The sequence below is a fragment of the Charadrius vociferus genome, unplaced genomic scaffold (genome assembly GCF_000708025.1).
Source record: "Charadrius vociferus isolate BGI_N301 unplaced genomic scaffold, ASM70802v2 scaffold436, whole genome shotgun sequence".
Taxonomy (NCBI): domain Eukaryota; kingdom Metazoa; phylum Chordata; class Aves; order Charadriiformes; family Charadriidae; genus Charadrius; species Charadrius vociferus.
The window spans coordinates 806,252-821,930 of record NW_009649187.1 but is presented as its reverse complement, the minus strand read 5'-3'; the positions used below and the strand labels follow the sequence as shown (position 1 = coordinate 821,930).

The 15,679-nt window shown below is 36.7% G+C and overlaps 1 protein-coding gene across 1 annotated transcript in view; it reads right to left on the bottom strand.

Annotated features, from left to right (window-relative positions):
* Positions 1–1,516: 1,516 nt before the first annotated feature.
* BTAF1 (BTAF1 RNA polymerase II, B-TFIID transcription factor-associated, 170kDa) overlaps positions 1,517–15,679 on the bottom strand; it is a 52,514-nt gene continuing 38,351 nt past the window's right edge. Inside the window, 19 exon segments of the mRNA XM_009888786.1 lie at positions 1,517–1,968; positions 2,209–2,379; positions 2,975–3,134; positions 3,294–3,505; positions 4,106–4,258; positions 5,062–5,187; positions 5,632–5,710; positions 5,712–5,757; positions 5,917–6,058; positions 6,759–6,888; positions 6,969–7,046; positions 7,230–7,397; positions 7,604–7,725; positions 8,247–8,399; positions 10,986–11,134; positions 11,539–11,740; positions 13,552–13,661; positions 13,763–13,916; positions 14,862–15,052. Of these exon segments, the coding sequence (XP_009887088.1) occupies positions 1,822–1,968; positions 2,209–2,379; positions 2,975–3,134; positions 3,294–3,505; positions 4,106–4,258; positions 5,062–5,187; positions 5,632–5,710; positions 5,712–5,757; positions 5,917–6,058; positions 6,759–6,888; positions 6,969–7,046; positions 7,230–7,397; positions 7,604–7,725; positions 8,247–8,399; positions 10,986–11,134; positions 11,539–11,740; positions 13,552–13,661; positions 13,763–13,916; positions 14,862–15,052 (2,693 nt within the window). The 3' untranslated portion in view covers positions 1,517–1,821.

The window sequence follows — 15,679 nt, the reverse complement described above, 5'->3', positions numbered from 1 at the left end:
AACTGCTGAATAAAAACACATGCAGTGTTTTATGACTAAAATGAGAGGCCTCTTTATTCAAATATCTTGTTATTTCTGGGCACTACCACCTGATTACCACACCGAGTTATCCTAAAGTACCCAGTATTCCAGCATTATAATTTCTGTGCAAACAGAACACCAAAGCCCATCTTCTCTCCCCCCCTACTTGGATTATCAGTTGAATGTACAACAGAAATATTCTATGTATGAAGGTAGAAATGAACTAATATAATACTAGTAATCCAGTTGAAATTTCCAGAAACATTAGTTTTTTTACCTAGTCAGCTACAGTGAAAGTCGTCTCTACAGAAAAAAACCTAAACATGGACATACACCACATACAAGTTATATATTCCCAGTTTTGTTTATTTTCATGGAATGCTAATTTAGTTACAATATGGCAGTTCATAACTACTGAAATGTGACATTAATTAATCTCCAATGCTGTAGAACAGTCTTGATTTATATATATTGTTTTAAAACAATCTTATTTTACATAGTTGAGGTCTCCGGTGGTTTTTAAGCTCTGATGCTTAAGCACACAGCAAGCTACAAACCTTAGGTTTTATATTTATACATATATTCTATGTATTCAGACAACTGCTGTAAGTTATCTATAATTTAATATTTATAAAAAGTGCATATACTGGTAGATATGCACACCTAGAAACACACTTTTACTACTGCCTCCCTTTTATAAAAAGCTGCGTAACATACAGCCATGTTATTCTCACTCACTGCTATTGAAGTCCTTTACTATCTTTGTTACACAATTTCAACTATTCAATTCCCTCAAACTGAATGTAGGTATTTCTATGTATATTTTCTCCTAAAGAAAAAAAAGTCCTCCCTCTTCCTTTTAAGAAGCTTTAAATCATGCATCAGTTTAGTAAACAGTCACTTTAGCATGGATTTTAGAATCCTAGACAGTGTAAAATCTACTTCTGGAAAATGTCTGTCTGTATATTTAATTTCTTCTTCTAGTTACAAAAAATATATAGGATTGAAACATACTGAATACATGCATCTCTCAAAGTGGCTATATTCTAGCCTTATAGATAAATTAAAAAAGTACACCCCTGCTAATGGGATGCAAACGTGGCCTCAAATAGGCCATTACCTGTATTTAATATAGCTCATTACATTAAAAAGTTCAAGTCAGCTGTTCTCTCAAGATGGTGTCAAAAGACTGAAGAGCGTAATACATTTATACTCAATATACAAAGGTGGGTGCACATATCTAGTGCCCTTTAGTTTTTCAATACTTTCAAGGCTTCTAGGCTTTGCCTCTGGTGATACAAGTCCTGAAATGATCTGAATGAAAGTTTAAGTTGAAAATTGTTTTTTAATACACCATAAAAGCAAGTTGTGTTTAAAAGAAAAAATGTACACAGAACAACCTGAACTCACTGGAACAACTGTACAAAACTATTATAGATACAGGGGAAATAATGGTGGACTTAACTTCAAACAGAAGTAACACTTGTTAACATACGTAAAAACTTGCTTTGTTTTATTCTTCTACCAAGTAAGAATTTGAAGCCGTTCAGAACAAGTAAAATTCAAACCACCTCACAATGTTTACATATAAAGTTCTTTTATACAGTGCAAACGTTTAAGACAGAATAACTCCTCAGTGAAACAGGTGACACTACTTAGTGCCAGTCTTTTGAAGATTCTTCTTTCAATAAGTCTATTTACACATTAAGCTAAGGGTTCACTCTATACGCTTTGAAATTTGCTGAATAGCAGCAGGAAAATACGTGAACTAGCAGCAGTTGTATTACGAATATATGATGGTTACTTTAATGAATGCATAAAGTTTTCAAGACTGTATTCAGTGTCGTACTGTTCTTGATCCCATAGTTCTCCAAGGTTTTCGAGTACTGATTTCATTGATGCTTTCCCAGAAGAGGTAGAGGTATCTGCTTTTTCAGTTTTTCCATCCTTCACAAAGAAAAAGAAAAATATCAGTTAATACACAGAATAACTTTTTCAGGAATATACTACGTTCTTCGAGTCTGATGATTCTTTGGGGGAAATATCACTTCCTTCTTTCAAAGAGCTCTCTACTATTAATCATTCCAACTTCAAGGGTTAGCCTGATTAAAATTTTACATTTCAAAGCAAAGCTTCTCCTTAAGTTTTCTCTATTTTTGGCAGGTATTTGTAAAAATAGTTCTTTACCTTATCAAGAGTGAACAGATCAAGAAGCTGTTCTGTTCCCATGCTCTGTAGGCTTGCATTTTCTTGGCTGATCACTGTATTTGCAATATTCATTTTGAACTTTTGAAGACCCATGATCTTCTCCTCCAGAGTTCCCCTGGTTATCAGGCGATATACGTTAACGACACGTTTCTGAAAGAAAAAAAGCACACTTAGATAAGAAAATACCATCTTACGTATTCAAGAAAGCATAACCTTTTAGTATTCATTGTGGACAGCTCGGAAGCAGTAGACTTGGAGTTACCCTTCAGTATCTGTACTCAATAAGCTTGCCTGATGTTAGATGAAAAGAATGAAACTACGGTAGAGGCAACTGCAATTGTATCTGTATGCAGGAAGTTAAGAATTCACTGCTTTTTACTGCTGTAGAGGGAGACTAACAGTGGTCAATCTCTCTCTGTCCAGGCATCAGAGAAGGACAACCTTTTGGGGCTTCCCTTCAGTTCCTTCTCTCAAGTTGCATCTCTTCCTCCACTGAAGGGTGATTCTTCCTGGCCTCTCCTCAGCAGGTCAGGAAGTACAGAATAGAAGGCATACCAAGTTTGGGATAGGGTAACAAAGTACACACTTCAACATCTGGCATATTTGCAAGAATGTGGTATGAACGGAAGCTTGGTGGAAAGCCCCAGATGTCACTTTTATTGTATACTACCACCATATCCAAATTCGAAGAAGCAGGAGTTCAGCAAGGGAAAAAAAAACTTGTGAGAAATGAAGAGTTTTTTACCTGCCCAATGCGATGTGCCCGATCCATGGCTTGCAGGTCTCTCATTGGGTTCCAGTCATGTTCCACAAATACTACTGTATCAGCCCCTGTTAAGTTAAGTCCTAATCCACCAACATGAGTGGTGAGCAAAAGAACATCTATAGATGGGTCATTATTAAACCTGCATACAAAAAAAAGTTAAGCATGGTAAATTTCACTTAAGTAATGAATTCTTGAACCTCAGCTGCTTTTGAGGCAGACAAAGGAACAATTTTGTACCGTATAAATAATATGGTTCATTACAGTTGGCCTCATATTGGTTATGAAGGGATATGCTTACCGCGAAACAATGGAATGCCTCTGCCCAGCAGGTATGCTGCCATCTAGTCGTAAATAAGTAACTGAAGGTAACTGAGGTCTGAGAAGGTCATGCTCCACTATATCCAGCATGCTTTTAAGTTGACAGAAGATAAGTACTCTGTGCTGGGCCACAACAGCTTCTGTACCGCTTTCTGAAGATCCACCATTCCCCAAACCACAGTCTAGCAGCAGCTTAAAGTAAGAGAGTGTTAAGTGTATTATCAAAATGACAGTAGATCTCATTGAAATATTGACATTGATTGACTATCAAAAGTAGAAATAAGAGAAACAATAACTACAGAAGGAAGTCTGTAAATGACAGTCACATAAATGACATAATGCAAAGTTTGGCTTCACTGTCAAACTATGAAAAATTCAAGCGTTGACAGAATAGTAATTCTCTTCATTTTGCTTTACTTATAATAGAATTTATGTAATGCAATCTAACTTTATCAAGCTAATAGTCTCCTGTATAATAAATGGGAGAAAATTTTTTTCCGTATAACAAGAGGGACAGGAGTAAGAAACAAAATGAAAGTAAGGTTTTTGACAAGGCAGCAAAAATTATGTAAACATCACTTTGAAGCAAGCTCATGCTTCCCCTCCCCCTTGAATTAACAGGAAAAATAGGGCATATGCCTAAAACCCCCTTGTACTCTATTTCATTTGCTGCTTAACTAGTGTTTTCAGATCAGTTTTCACATTGAAGAAGTTTAAACCAAAAGCTTTAAATTGTAAGATCAGTAGAGACACATTTATGCAATTTAAGGCACAACATGCAAGCCTACTTACTTGTTTTAAAGCAGACAGCTTAGGTGCATGTTGGATATCTCGAAGGGATGAATTATGAGCTGCAAGTTGTTCTGTAATTCTTTTATATTCAGGATGTTGGGTCGTTAACACTAACGCTGGATGGTTGCATAGCTTTCGTAAGTATTGCAATGCCTTTAATTATTTAGGAAATGAAGTTCAAAGGAATGGTTAGCAGCAATGTAGTTACAGAAAAAGGATGAACAAAACTGATTAAGTATAGGGGCCACTCAGCCACATTCTGCAATTTGGACTTTCATTAAGTTTTCATTAAAATAAAGTTCCACATTTATATTAAGAAAACCTCTATTTCAAAAAGTATCCAATAACTGTTAGGAGCATAATGATCTTGGTTCCTGTTTTAGGAACAGTGCAAAGACTACCAATTCCCACACCTTTGTGTGTGTGATGTAGTAGATGGGTTGGGGAGCTGTGCAAAGCCTTTGAGAGTTATTGTTTCCATGTAGCCAAGACTTAAACTACAATTCTGTAAGACCATGAACCTTCATAAATTCAGACCTAACCTTAAGCAAAATTTTTTGCTCATGTTTTAGAATCTTAATTTTGTAGTGTAAGAACTGATGAGATCAACATTAGTTCCCTCCTGTTTTGAGGTTCTGTGCTTTTGGTAATCGGTTCTTAATTGAGAGTAGTATCCAAGATCCACAAAGTTAGCTGAACACCAGTTGAGTAGAACACAGTAAAACATGTAAGACAGTTTTATATAACGTAAGACAAAAAAAAAATCAGAATTTAAGCATAATTGCTACACATCACATTCCAGGCAATCTGATCCAAAAATCTAAATATTTTACTTAGATCAAATCGCCACAAATATGTAAGTTAACTATTTTGATTTTCGTTTTTTATTAAACCCAGAAATACAGTTACCAGAAATAAATGAACTAGGTAGTAAAAGTTACTGAAGAAATCTGTACCTGAAATACATGGCCTGTAGCTTTAAGCTTCGGTTTTTCAGTTTCTTCATTCAGTGAAATTGAAGAAACTGTTTCATCAATATCACATTTGGCACGAGACTTGGCAAAATCTTCATACAGCTGAACCTGTAAACCAGGCCCCAGACAAGAGAATGAGTATGTCTTCCCCAGTTCTGAGTTAAAGTTCTGAATTATCATAAATCAAGAAAGCTATTTTATATGTAGCGCAAGATCAACATTAACAGTGGATTCTCTTGCAATTTCCCTCAGCTTGGTAAGTATTCTTTAAAAAAAAAAAAAAAAGAAAAAAAAATCTGCAGATGTTTAGATGTTGTTCTTGTAGAATGATGCCAGAAATTAAGCTAAAGAAATACTCTGTGGAGTATTTCTCCAGTATGGAGCAACTGGACTAAAATTAATTTTTAAACATGTAGGAGAAAAACTTTCAATTTCTGTGGTCCCAGAGAATGTCACAGCTGACATCAGATTGACCCAGGAATACAGAAACAGTTCCTTTGTGGTCTTCACTCTGCTGAAAATACTAAGCTTCCAGTCACTTTTTAAGCATACCTGTAGAGGACTGAGAATACAGTAATAATCTTGAATAATTTTGGGTGGAAGATCTTGCAGTACATCCTCTTTCATTCTCCAGGAATGGCAAAACTTGACGGTGCAGTGCTTCCATTGCAAGAACCCCTTAGTGAAGGCAACAGAAGCAGTATTTTAGGGAAAAAAAAATTCAAAACATTCAGCCCCTCCCCAATCTCTTATGTTAGAACTGACCACACTTTCTCCTTTCATTAGCAGACTTAAAGGAAGAAAAAAGATGACCAAGACTTAACCTTTGATCCTTACCAGCCTCTTGTTCTCGACTGGAGCTTCGGGCATCTCTACTTGCCAGTATTGGTTTGCCATAACGAGCTGCAAATTGGCGTTCAGTACCCAAAAATCCTGGCATAAGGAAGTCAAATAATGACCACAACTCTAAGACGTTGTTCTGAACATAAAAAAAACATTTGTTGAATTATTTTCCAAAGTAATGAATTGTTACAAGTTATGAGAAACATTTCTATGCATATTTAACACTGCCTATAAAACACTACAAACATAACACTTCAACATACTTTTGAACTCCTGGAACTTGGTGGCTCTTTCACCAACTTAAGTTACATGAAGACCTGTACATGCACTTTAACATATAAATAGACTTTTTGCTGTGTCTGATGTCTTAATCCACACCCTGAGTTCTTCTGGACAAGGAAACCCAGGAGATGCCAGTGGTCTTAGTCATGGATGAGACAGATACTCCACAGACAGGTCATTTTGGACAAATCCTAAAACTCAGAGTTCTCAGAGTGGAGTTTCTTGTTAATTTCACTAGAGGCATAAGGAAATGCCCTCTCCCCTTCCCTGCCTGCTACTTGAAGAACAAGTGGTAGAGAAAGTTGTTGCCAACTTTTGAGCCCAATTATTACCACAGATCCTGCACACACTCCCCTATACGTGGGTATACTGGGAAAGGAAAAAGATACAGTTTCAAGCATTTGGCAATGACAGGCTTTTTTTTTTTTTTTTTACAATTTATACTTTGAACAAGACAACTGATAAAAAGCACAATAAAATGGACTGCAAAGTAGATCCCTCTTGCTTGTTTTCTACTACTATCCAACTCCTTAGGAAAAAAGAAAAGCAATTACCTGGATTGGTGTCCCAGAAAGAATTATCCTGTAATTGGCAGTCAGCTGTTTTACTGCTTTTGACAGCTTTGTTTTTCCATTTTTTATTACATGGCCTTCATCAAGAATGCAGTAATTAAACTTAATATTTCTAGAAAGGAAGAACATAGACTTAAGTAGCATATGAAATTCTAAGCTATTAAAAATCTCAGAAAACAAACCAATCCTTACCTGAAGAAGTCAATGTCATTTCTCACAACATCATACGAAGCCACTATGAGATTGTGTCTTTTCACCTGGTGTTGTAATCTTAAGGATAAAAAGAGGAGATGATAACCAAAGTGTTCCTTACATATGTTATTATTTCAGCCTTCAAAGGTACCATTACAAGTTTTACCATGTCCACAAACTATGCTTTAGTAGTAAAGTGAACTGCAAAATTCTATGTGTGGTATTTTACTCTACCCAAGTCATCAATGCAAAGTGCCTTACCTTGCTCGCTCAGTAGGAGGTCCTGTGTAGTGCAAAGGATTAAGATATTCTTTTGAGCAAAATTTGCCCACTTCATCCACCCAGTGTCCTGTGAGCGTAGGAGGGCACACCACCAAGGAGGGAAGAGGAACACTGTCCACCAGTTTTGTTCTTGCATATTCCTGAGCCCTTTAAGAATATCAAAACAAATTCAAAAAATTGTTTTTCATTTAATAGTTGAGGTTGGAAGGGACCTCTGGAGGTCATCTGATATAACCCCCCTGCTGAAGCAAAGCTACCTACAGCCAGTTGTCCAGGACTTGTCCACAGTTATTACCATAGATAAAGCCTATCATTAAAGTCTTTAAGATAGAATGTTATTTGTTTAAGCTTACCTGAGGCAATGATCACCTGCGAGAATGCAAATAGATTGTAAAGTTTTTCCTAAGCCCATGTCATCACAAAGAATTCCATGAAGTTTGTATTTATTGAGAAATGCCAGCCAGTTCACTCCATCCTGAAATCACAAAATAAAGAGTGCCTCAGAAGTAAAAACTGGCTTTTGGCTAGTTAAGGTTCAGTTCAAACATCTGTGTGTTCTATCATCCATCACTGCCAAACTATAGCCTTGTTTCCCACCATAAATGCATCCACTACAGCGCATTCAAGGCAGAGGGGAGAAAAGGGAAAAACATAAGCGGCCAAACAGTACACCAGGGCCTGGCTTTGCAGTGTTCAGCTGCCACAGTCAGCCTTGGCAAGGCACAGCTCATGGGCCATTCCCTGAGAAAAATGAGAGAATCCAGAGAGGGGAAAAAGATAGCGCTAAAAGAAAACCAGTATTAATGGCGTGCACTACTTTATTTGTTCTTCCTTACCCAAGAATCCAAGATACACACCGCACAGCTAAAAACAAAACAAAAACCCAAGAAACCCACAAGCAAAAAAACCCAAGCACCTGAACAACTCCCACCCTTCCATAAAATCCTACCAGACTGGAACTTACTGCTCTTTCACAATAGAAGTATAAGCTGTTACCTGCTGATATTTTCTGAGCTCTGCTTTGATTGGTACTGGAATTTTATAGTTTTCCAGTTTTTTTCCATCCAATAATTGTTCCAGAAAGTGACGTTCTTTAGCTTTCATTCGGATTAATTCTTCAGACATGTTTGGTGGATCTGGTATACCAGCCTAAGATAGGATTTTTAAAACAGTAATAAGGGCTACAGTACTTAATTCTCACACAGGCAATAAGAAATAAAACCTCATACTAGCTTAGACATTCTGAACATACAGATAGCACAGATCTGCAATCTCCTCAATTGTACAAATCCAAACTCAGTGGTGTATTTGTTTGATTCCTTGCAGATCAACTCATCCAGGGCTGTAGGGTGCAAAAGACAAATTCTGCCCCAAAGGGACATTCTGAAAAGCTTGACACAATTGCATAAGGGAGGGGAAATCCTAGTCATCCTTGTAAGATTTTATGAGGACTGAGCTATTCTGCCTCTAATCAGAGAGTTTATCTGGCTGGCTAGAGAATCCGTTGACATCCGTTTCTCCTTAGCCACAATCTACAATCCAAAGTTAGATGGATTTTTCTCCTACACATATTAGTAGAATTAGATTAAAATTCATAGGATGAATTCAAGCAGTTGGAAACTATTGGGAAAAAGAAAAACTTAAGATCCTCCAGGTAGCAGCAGACCTTGGCTTCCTAGGTACTTCCCATACCAGGCCAGAAGCTGAAAGAAGTTATCTGGGGACAAGCACGCTCAGACATTATTGCTTGCTAATAATATACAGTAGCAAAAGAGGCACTGGTATTTTCCATCATCACATCTGTCATCCCAGTTTTCTGGGCCACCTCCGTCTTTACTTAGCTTTACTTCAAAACCCAAGTTACTAATCAATTCGGGAGGGCTCCTGGCTGAGAAGAAACTACCAAATAATTCCACTGCATATGTGGTTAATAAAGAAGGGGGGAAAACTAACCCAGACTTCAGACATTAGAAGTGTTCCAATAAGGTATATAAGTACATACACACACACAGACAACAACCTACTTGTTCAACTGCTCTTCCTACCCTCTCTTTTAAAAGAACATGTCTGAAAAATGAATACTATACAATTTAAATCGGTTTAAGAATATGGTCAACTTGCAGCATGATTACTTGTCAATAAAACAGGACAGATTAAGTCAAACCATTTCTCTTACAATCCTTCTCTCAGTCATATTTTCATTTTTAAGGTCGAATGAATAATGAAATTGGGAATGAAGATACAGGAAACTGAGCATAGTTAAGTTCTCAATCTCACCATCCCTGGAAACATTCCAGGTGAGGTTGGACGAGGCTCTGCACAACCTGATCTAGTTGAAGATGTCCCTGCTCATTGCAGGGGATGTTGGACTAGATGACCTTTAAGAGGTCCCTTCCAACCCAAACTACCCTATGATTCAAAAAAGGATTCCTTAATGAAGTATTTGCCCATAAAAACATCTATTTCCCTATAGTCCCTATCAACCTACCCCTACTCTTTCCACTGAGATGACTCCAACCCCACTACACTCAATTTGAATTTCTTGTTTGGCCTAACATTTAAAATTGCTAGCATTCACAAGATTGTCCCACAGCAATACTGGTATTTTCTCTCATTATTAATCTACTTTAAGTTTGCATATTTAATATAGTTCAATATTTGATACTGAACTTCCTTAAGTGGAAAGTGAAGTGAGTTCTTGAGTATCTATGGAAAAGAAACATGAACTGATTATGCATCTGTACACAATTAGTAAAACAAGTAGTCTACATTTTTAAGAGATGCTCACTAAATTCTATCAAAACAGCTTTAAAGAAAAAAAATCTAAGCTACATGTATTTCATAGGACTGTATTTAGATGCACAGGAAGGGCAGCACTGGTGCAAAAGGCAATGGAAGGAACGGCAGAGTGCCAGAAATTCATTTCTACTTTGGTAACTTTCAACTTTTTCAACATTTCAGTGTAAGCATATAGAAAGTGTTCCATTTAAGGCAGATTGCTAGTTATCAGATTCTAAGGTTCTATTATGCTAAATTAAAAGTTGAGATAATAGATACTAAACCCATTAAACTAACAATTTTTCTTTTTCATGAGAAACACACAAACAAATTCTGAACTGTCTTCTATTAGCATCTGGTGGCGAAAATAAGTTACCTAGAAGCCTTGTAGTCTTTGAAGCGCAGTATCAGAAAGTGTCTGAGGTATATAACTTGTAGTAGGAGTGAAAGACTGAAGCAAATCTGTACTGCTTAAATACTACTGGATCATAATAGATGTATTATTTTGCCCAAAGCTGTAGGGTGGGGCTTTTTGATTTTAAGGACTGGGAATAAGTAACTGTACTTATCTCCATGCTATTTCTATTACTGCTTTTTTTATGCAGTTCTCTTCACCACATACACAACACCACATACCTAGGGAGAGCATACATATAACTCCTAAGATTTTTGAGCCAAAACCAGCAAAAGCAGAATTACATGCAAAATTAATTAATATACACTCTAACTTTATGTACACAGTTGAAATGATAAATTTTACTGTAACATTAATTTAGAAGATCACTAACAGAAGGTCCAATTTTCCTCATTTTACATTATAAAATACATCTTCAATTATCTGATATGGTCTCAACATCTATTCAGCGTTTAATAAGCCAGAAGCTTGGACTTCACGGCTGGTGAAAAAGTGGATACAGGACAGTTCACATACTCGGTATACTTACAACTTGAGCTTACCTCAAGAGGCATTAGTCTAATTAGTGTTGCAAAGCACTGAGTAGCCATAAAACGTACACTGTCTGTCTGATCACTCATTCTACCAAGAACTGGAACCACTAGAAGAACAATGTATGGAACAATACCAACATCCAGCTGTTCCATGACACCTGGATCAGTTGTTAAGGAAATAGTTTTTACCAGTTCAGTACTGTCTGACATCCATATATACCTGGCAGATTTCACACTCGATAGGTAAGAAGTCATTAATACATTACATTCAGATGAAAGAGATTTATACTAACAAAGCAATAGAAATAAAAGAACAACTCTGATCTACCCAGTTAAATTTAGCCCAGTGAATTCCATCGTTTGAGAAACCGAATTACCTCCACCAATACTTCCTCTGATAGACAAAATAAAGGTAATATAAAAGAAAGATTCTTCCGTTTCTTGTCTACAGCAGGAAAATAGCTTAACAATTTATTTCATTCCTCCGCCAGCAGCTTTTGTTCCCACAAATTATGCGACTGCAAAGAGGTTTCTGCATTTTTGAATACTCGAGCAAGGATACATGCAAGTGCTTCAATTGCACCTTCTTGTTTGGTGTTATCATCTATTGCTCCCAACCATGGTAGAACTTTCTCTAGGAAGATATTCATTGTTTCCATGGTAGCTATTTTGCTCATAACACCTACACAACGAGCAGCCATGTGTCTCACTGCAGTGCTGGGATGTTGAAGGCACATATAAAGATGAGACAAATGCTGTATTAACTGAAAAGAAGAAGGGGGGGGGAGGTTAATATGAATTATAAACAAAATACTGAATTATTTTGAAGTAAACAGTCTTTTAAAGTCACTGTTGTCTCCCAAAGAATGCTAGAAATGGCTCCTTCACAAAATGTAATTGTTTCAAACCAAAAGATTGTTTTGAACCAAAAAACTGTTTTGGAAGAGAAAGACAATTGAACTTTGAACAAATATTGCTCCCTGATACAGTTAAAGTTCAGTGTAATAAAGTGTTTAGGGTTCTAGTCAAAATGCAAATTAAAGAAGCCCTTGATAATTACGGAAGTGTTTCACACTGGAAAAATACAGTACTAAGTACTCGACTTTTTATAAAAAAAAATATTATTGCTTAAATACAGATACATAGATTAAAGAATTCCTTCCAGCTAGTGACTTTGTCCTAGACTCATCCCATTTACGTTTAGGCAGATGAATTATCCATGTTGGGATTCTTAACTCTGTGCAACAAGAAAGACACCCAGAAGGAAATTCACATCTTCCCAAGGGGTCACATTGTGTACATACATGCCTTTTCCATCAGCACAAATACCTTTTTTGTGTCAGATATTAGATAGTCATGTTTTTCCTAGTGTGGAAGTCCCTAAATATTAGCTCTGATGAACCAGTTCTGCCCTGTTTGGTTTTCTATGAATCTTCTGTTCTTTCTGAAACCTGTATACAGGTTTCAATACACCCCCAAAATTACACATCAACTACACATTATATCTATATATATAATGTACATATATATAAAAGTCTTCCCATGTTGTATGCTAAATTCATGCAAAATCACTTCAGTATTTTATTAAAATAGATAAGAAACAATTCTGTATGTTCCATATGAATCTGCTCAGAATTCTACAGCCGTTCCTTATGCCCATCCTTTCCAGGCAGAGTTCTGGCCTAATTATTCCTTGCATGGGAGCCTTTTCGTGTATTTTTATCATCTTGTTTCCCTTCTCAATGCCTCTCCCAGAGCTACTATATTTATTCTGAACTATAGTACTGGAGATAAGCTAGTACTGAAAAATGTATTCAGATGCAGGCATAATGGTGACTTTCTTGTTCTGTTTCTTTCTTAACTCTTTTTTTTTAACCGGTATTTTACATTCAGCTCATACTTTCACAGAACTATCATAACTCCAGGATCTCTCTCCTGAGTAGAAATAGTTCAGAGCCTACTACTGCATATAAGATATTAAGTCTTTTACATTGAGTAGTGAGTAAAAAGAAATAATTAAAAAAATGAATTAAACCCAGTCTACTTGGGGGTAACTCAAGTCTCCCATTAATTTTTGCATTCCCTGCACAGGTAGCCTGTCTGTTCTCCAGGTTTAGGAAATCTGGAATTAGAATAAAGGAGAGTTGAGATGCTGATTTTAATGTGACACAATAGCATACATACTGTCATAACTCAAAGTCTGGACACAATCTTCTTTGGGCATCTCATCCAGAAAAGGGTGGGCTGAGTCTAAACTGTAGATAGATGTTTGCTTTTGTGGTTTATTCTACCACCTGCTTAAACAAATACAGAATTTAACATCCTACAGGAAACAGGGAAGAAATAGCTTTGAAGCCTAACAGCTTAACTGCTGAAGCTAGAAGGCTATGTCTTCATCAGTTTATCACAACTAGGATACAGGACTTGGAGAACAGGCAGGCTAGCAAGTTCAATAAAAACACCATTTGAGCAAAATTAGAAAAAAACCTAAAAAGAAGCCTTACAAAAAGATTTAAAACACTGGCAGTGAACAGACTTAATTGCCTCATACAAAACTGGTTTGGAAAATGATTACCAGAGGATGTAGCTGAGTATCCATTGAAGCTGCCGTCGTTTCAAAAACCTGTAAAGAATTTACTAGCTCCTGGGCAGGAGCATCTCCTTTTTCCAGTAAGGACTTTCGGTCTGTTAAAAACAGAAAAGGTATTCACAGTTTAAGACTGACATACTGCACCAAGCCTACCAGCCCCACCACCTTCCCAAGCTTAAATCAGAAGTGTAATTACCAAAATTATTTATGTGAATGTTGTTCCTTAATGAACCAACCATAGCATCCCAGAGATGTGGCAATCCCGTTGCCATTTCAGCACCAAAATGTTTAGCTATAGTAGATAAGGCAAATTCAGCTCCTCTTCTCTGTACAACGTAAGGCTTCTGAGCCTAGAAGTAAACAATTTAACAAAGTAGTGAGGACAGATACATTTATGAACAAGAATTATTTTCAAGGTGGCTCCCATTGTTATATAGGCATTCAATTCTGATTATGTTTATAGCTACCTACGACACATTTGATGATAGACTTTTTTTCTTTGTAAGTTAGTTATTTTTTATACAGGTAAAAAAATGAAAGTCTATTACAGCAGATGATTTAAATCCTATAAACCTGAGGATATGGCTTTTGCTGATACAGGCCCACTTCAGCAAGAGGTTTTCCAACTAATTCCAGTTCCATAATCTCAGATATTGCCAATATAGGGGACACTAAGAACAGTAACATGCTAAAAAGACTTCCCAAAAGCAATACTTGATTTGTTTTTGAGCCCCTTCTCTTGCTCCCACCATCTTCAGAAAGCAGCACTGATAAAAATCACTTAAATAATTAAGAACAAAATCGACAACACTCTTTAGGAATCAAACATGCTGAAGTTTTATAGGAATAAAACAGTAACAAAAAAATTTAGCCTATCAAGTGTGGAAGTCACACATACATCCTAGAGCCAGTCATATTTAAAATGTAGTTTGTAATGCTTCAGAGCTTCTATTGCGCATCAAGATGACCAACACTAAAATGGGTAACAGCACACAATCACAGCACAGTTTGTGGAAATCCATTTGCATGGATTTATAGTGAGATAATTATATCCCGTACTAAATGTAAAATATTTCAGGAGTATTAATTTTCTTAATGACACACTGAAGATTTAAAACATCACATAATCATCAACTAACATATGCTGCTTGCATCACAACATTTTTCGTCAACCCAGTTCTCTCATGAAAAGATCCTGGACATCCCTATTATAATGCTATCAACTCCAGTGAATTCAAACTAGTGGAAAGGAGGGGGGGATGTGCAAGTTGCAAATGCAAATTTTTGAAGTTTACCTCATCAAGTTCTGTAGGAATGCTTCCACTACTGCCAGTGGGCAGATCTGCAATTGGGGCTTTTGGAGCTTTTGGAGTAGGACCTCGCCGACTTGTGATGGCAAAAGCAGCTTTCTGATGTCTGTACAGTGTAATTATTCCCCTGTGCTTCGTAACTGTATGATGCATCCCATCTTTATCAGAGTTGGGCCCTAAAGGAAAAGAGAGAATAGCTGACAATGATTTAAGCTGCAGTTTAAAATGTAGGCGGAAGTGATAGCTACCTACAAGTCATCTGCAGATCTCAATGTGCTTAAAAAAAACCCCCCGTGTCATCGTCCTCAAGGATGGAAAAATATAAGTACAGAGTAGTTACTCTGGTAAGAGCACAGTACAGACTTGTCAAGAAAATTTAAGCTCAAACTTCTATCATGATACAATAGCAGATGCCATCAGTAACTTTGGATTTGTTGATGTTTTTATTTATGCTAATTAGCTTAATTTTCAGATATGAATGTTATTCTACTCTGTGTACAAAGAGTAGAATAACGTCCCTGCTATGGGCAGGGACACCTCCCACTAGACCAGGTTGCTCAGAGCCCCATCCAGCCTGGCCTTGATTCGTTCCTTTCCAACACTGTTCTCATCTTGTGTTATCTTAATATTAGCCTACAGAACATAACACAAGTCAGACTTTTTTCTAACAGACTACTCTAATTTCCATACCGATTAAATTTCGATGAAAAGCTTCAAAACACATGTAGATGAAATGTGATTAAGTGTATAATAATTGAACAACAGTAAATAACTGAAAATTGAAACAAAGGTCTTTTATACAT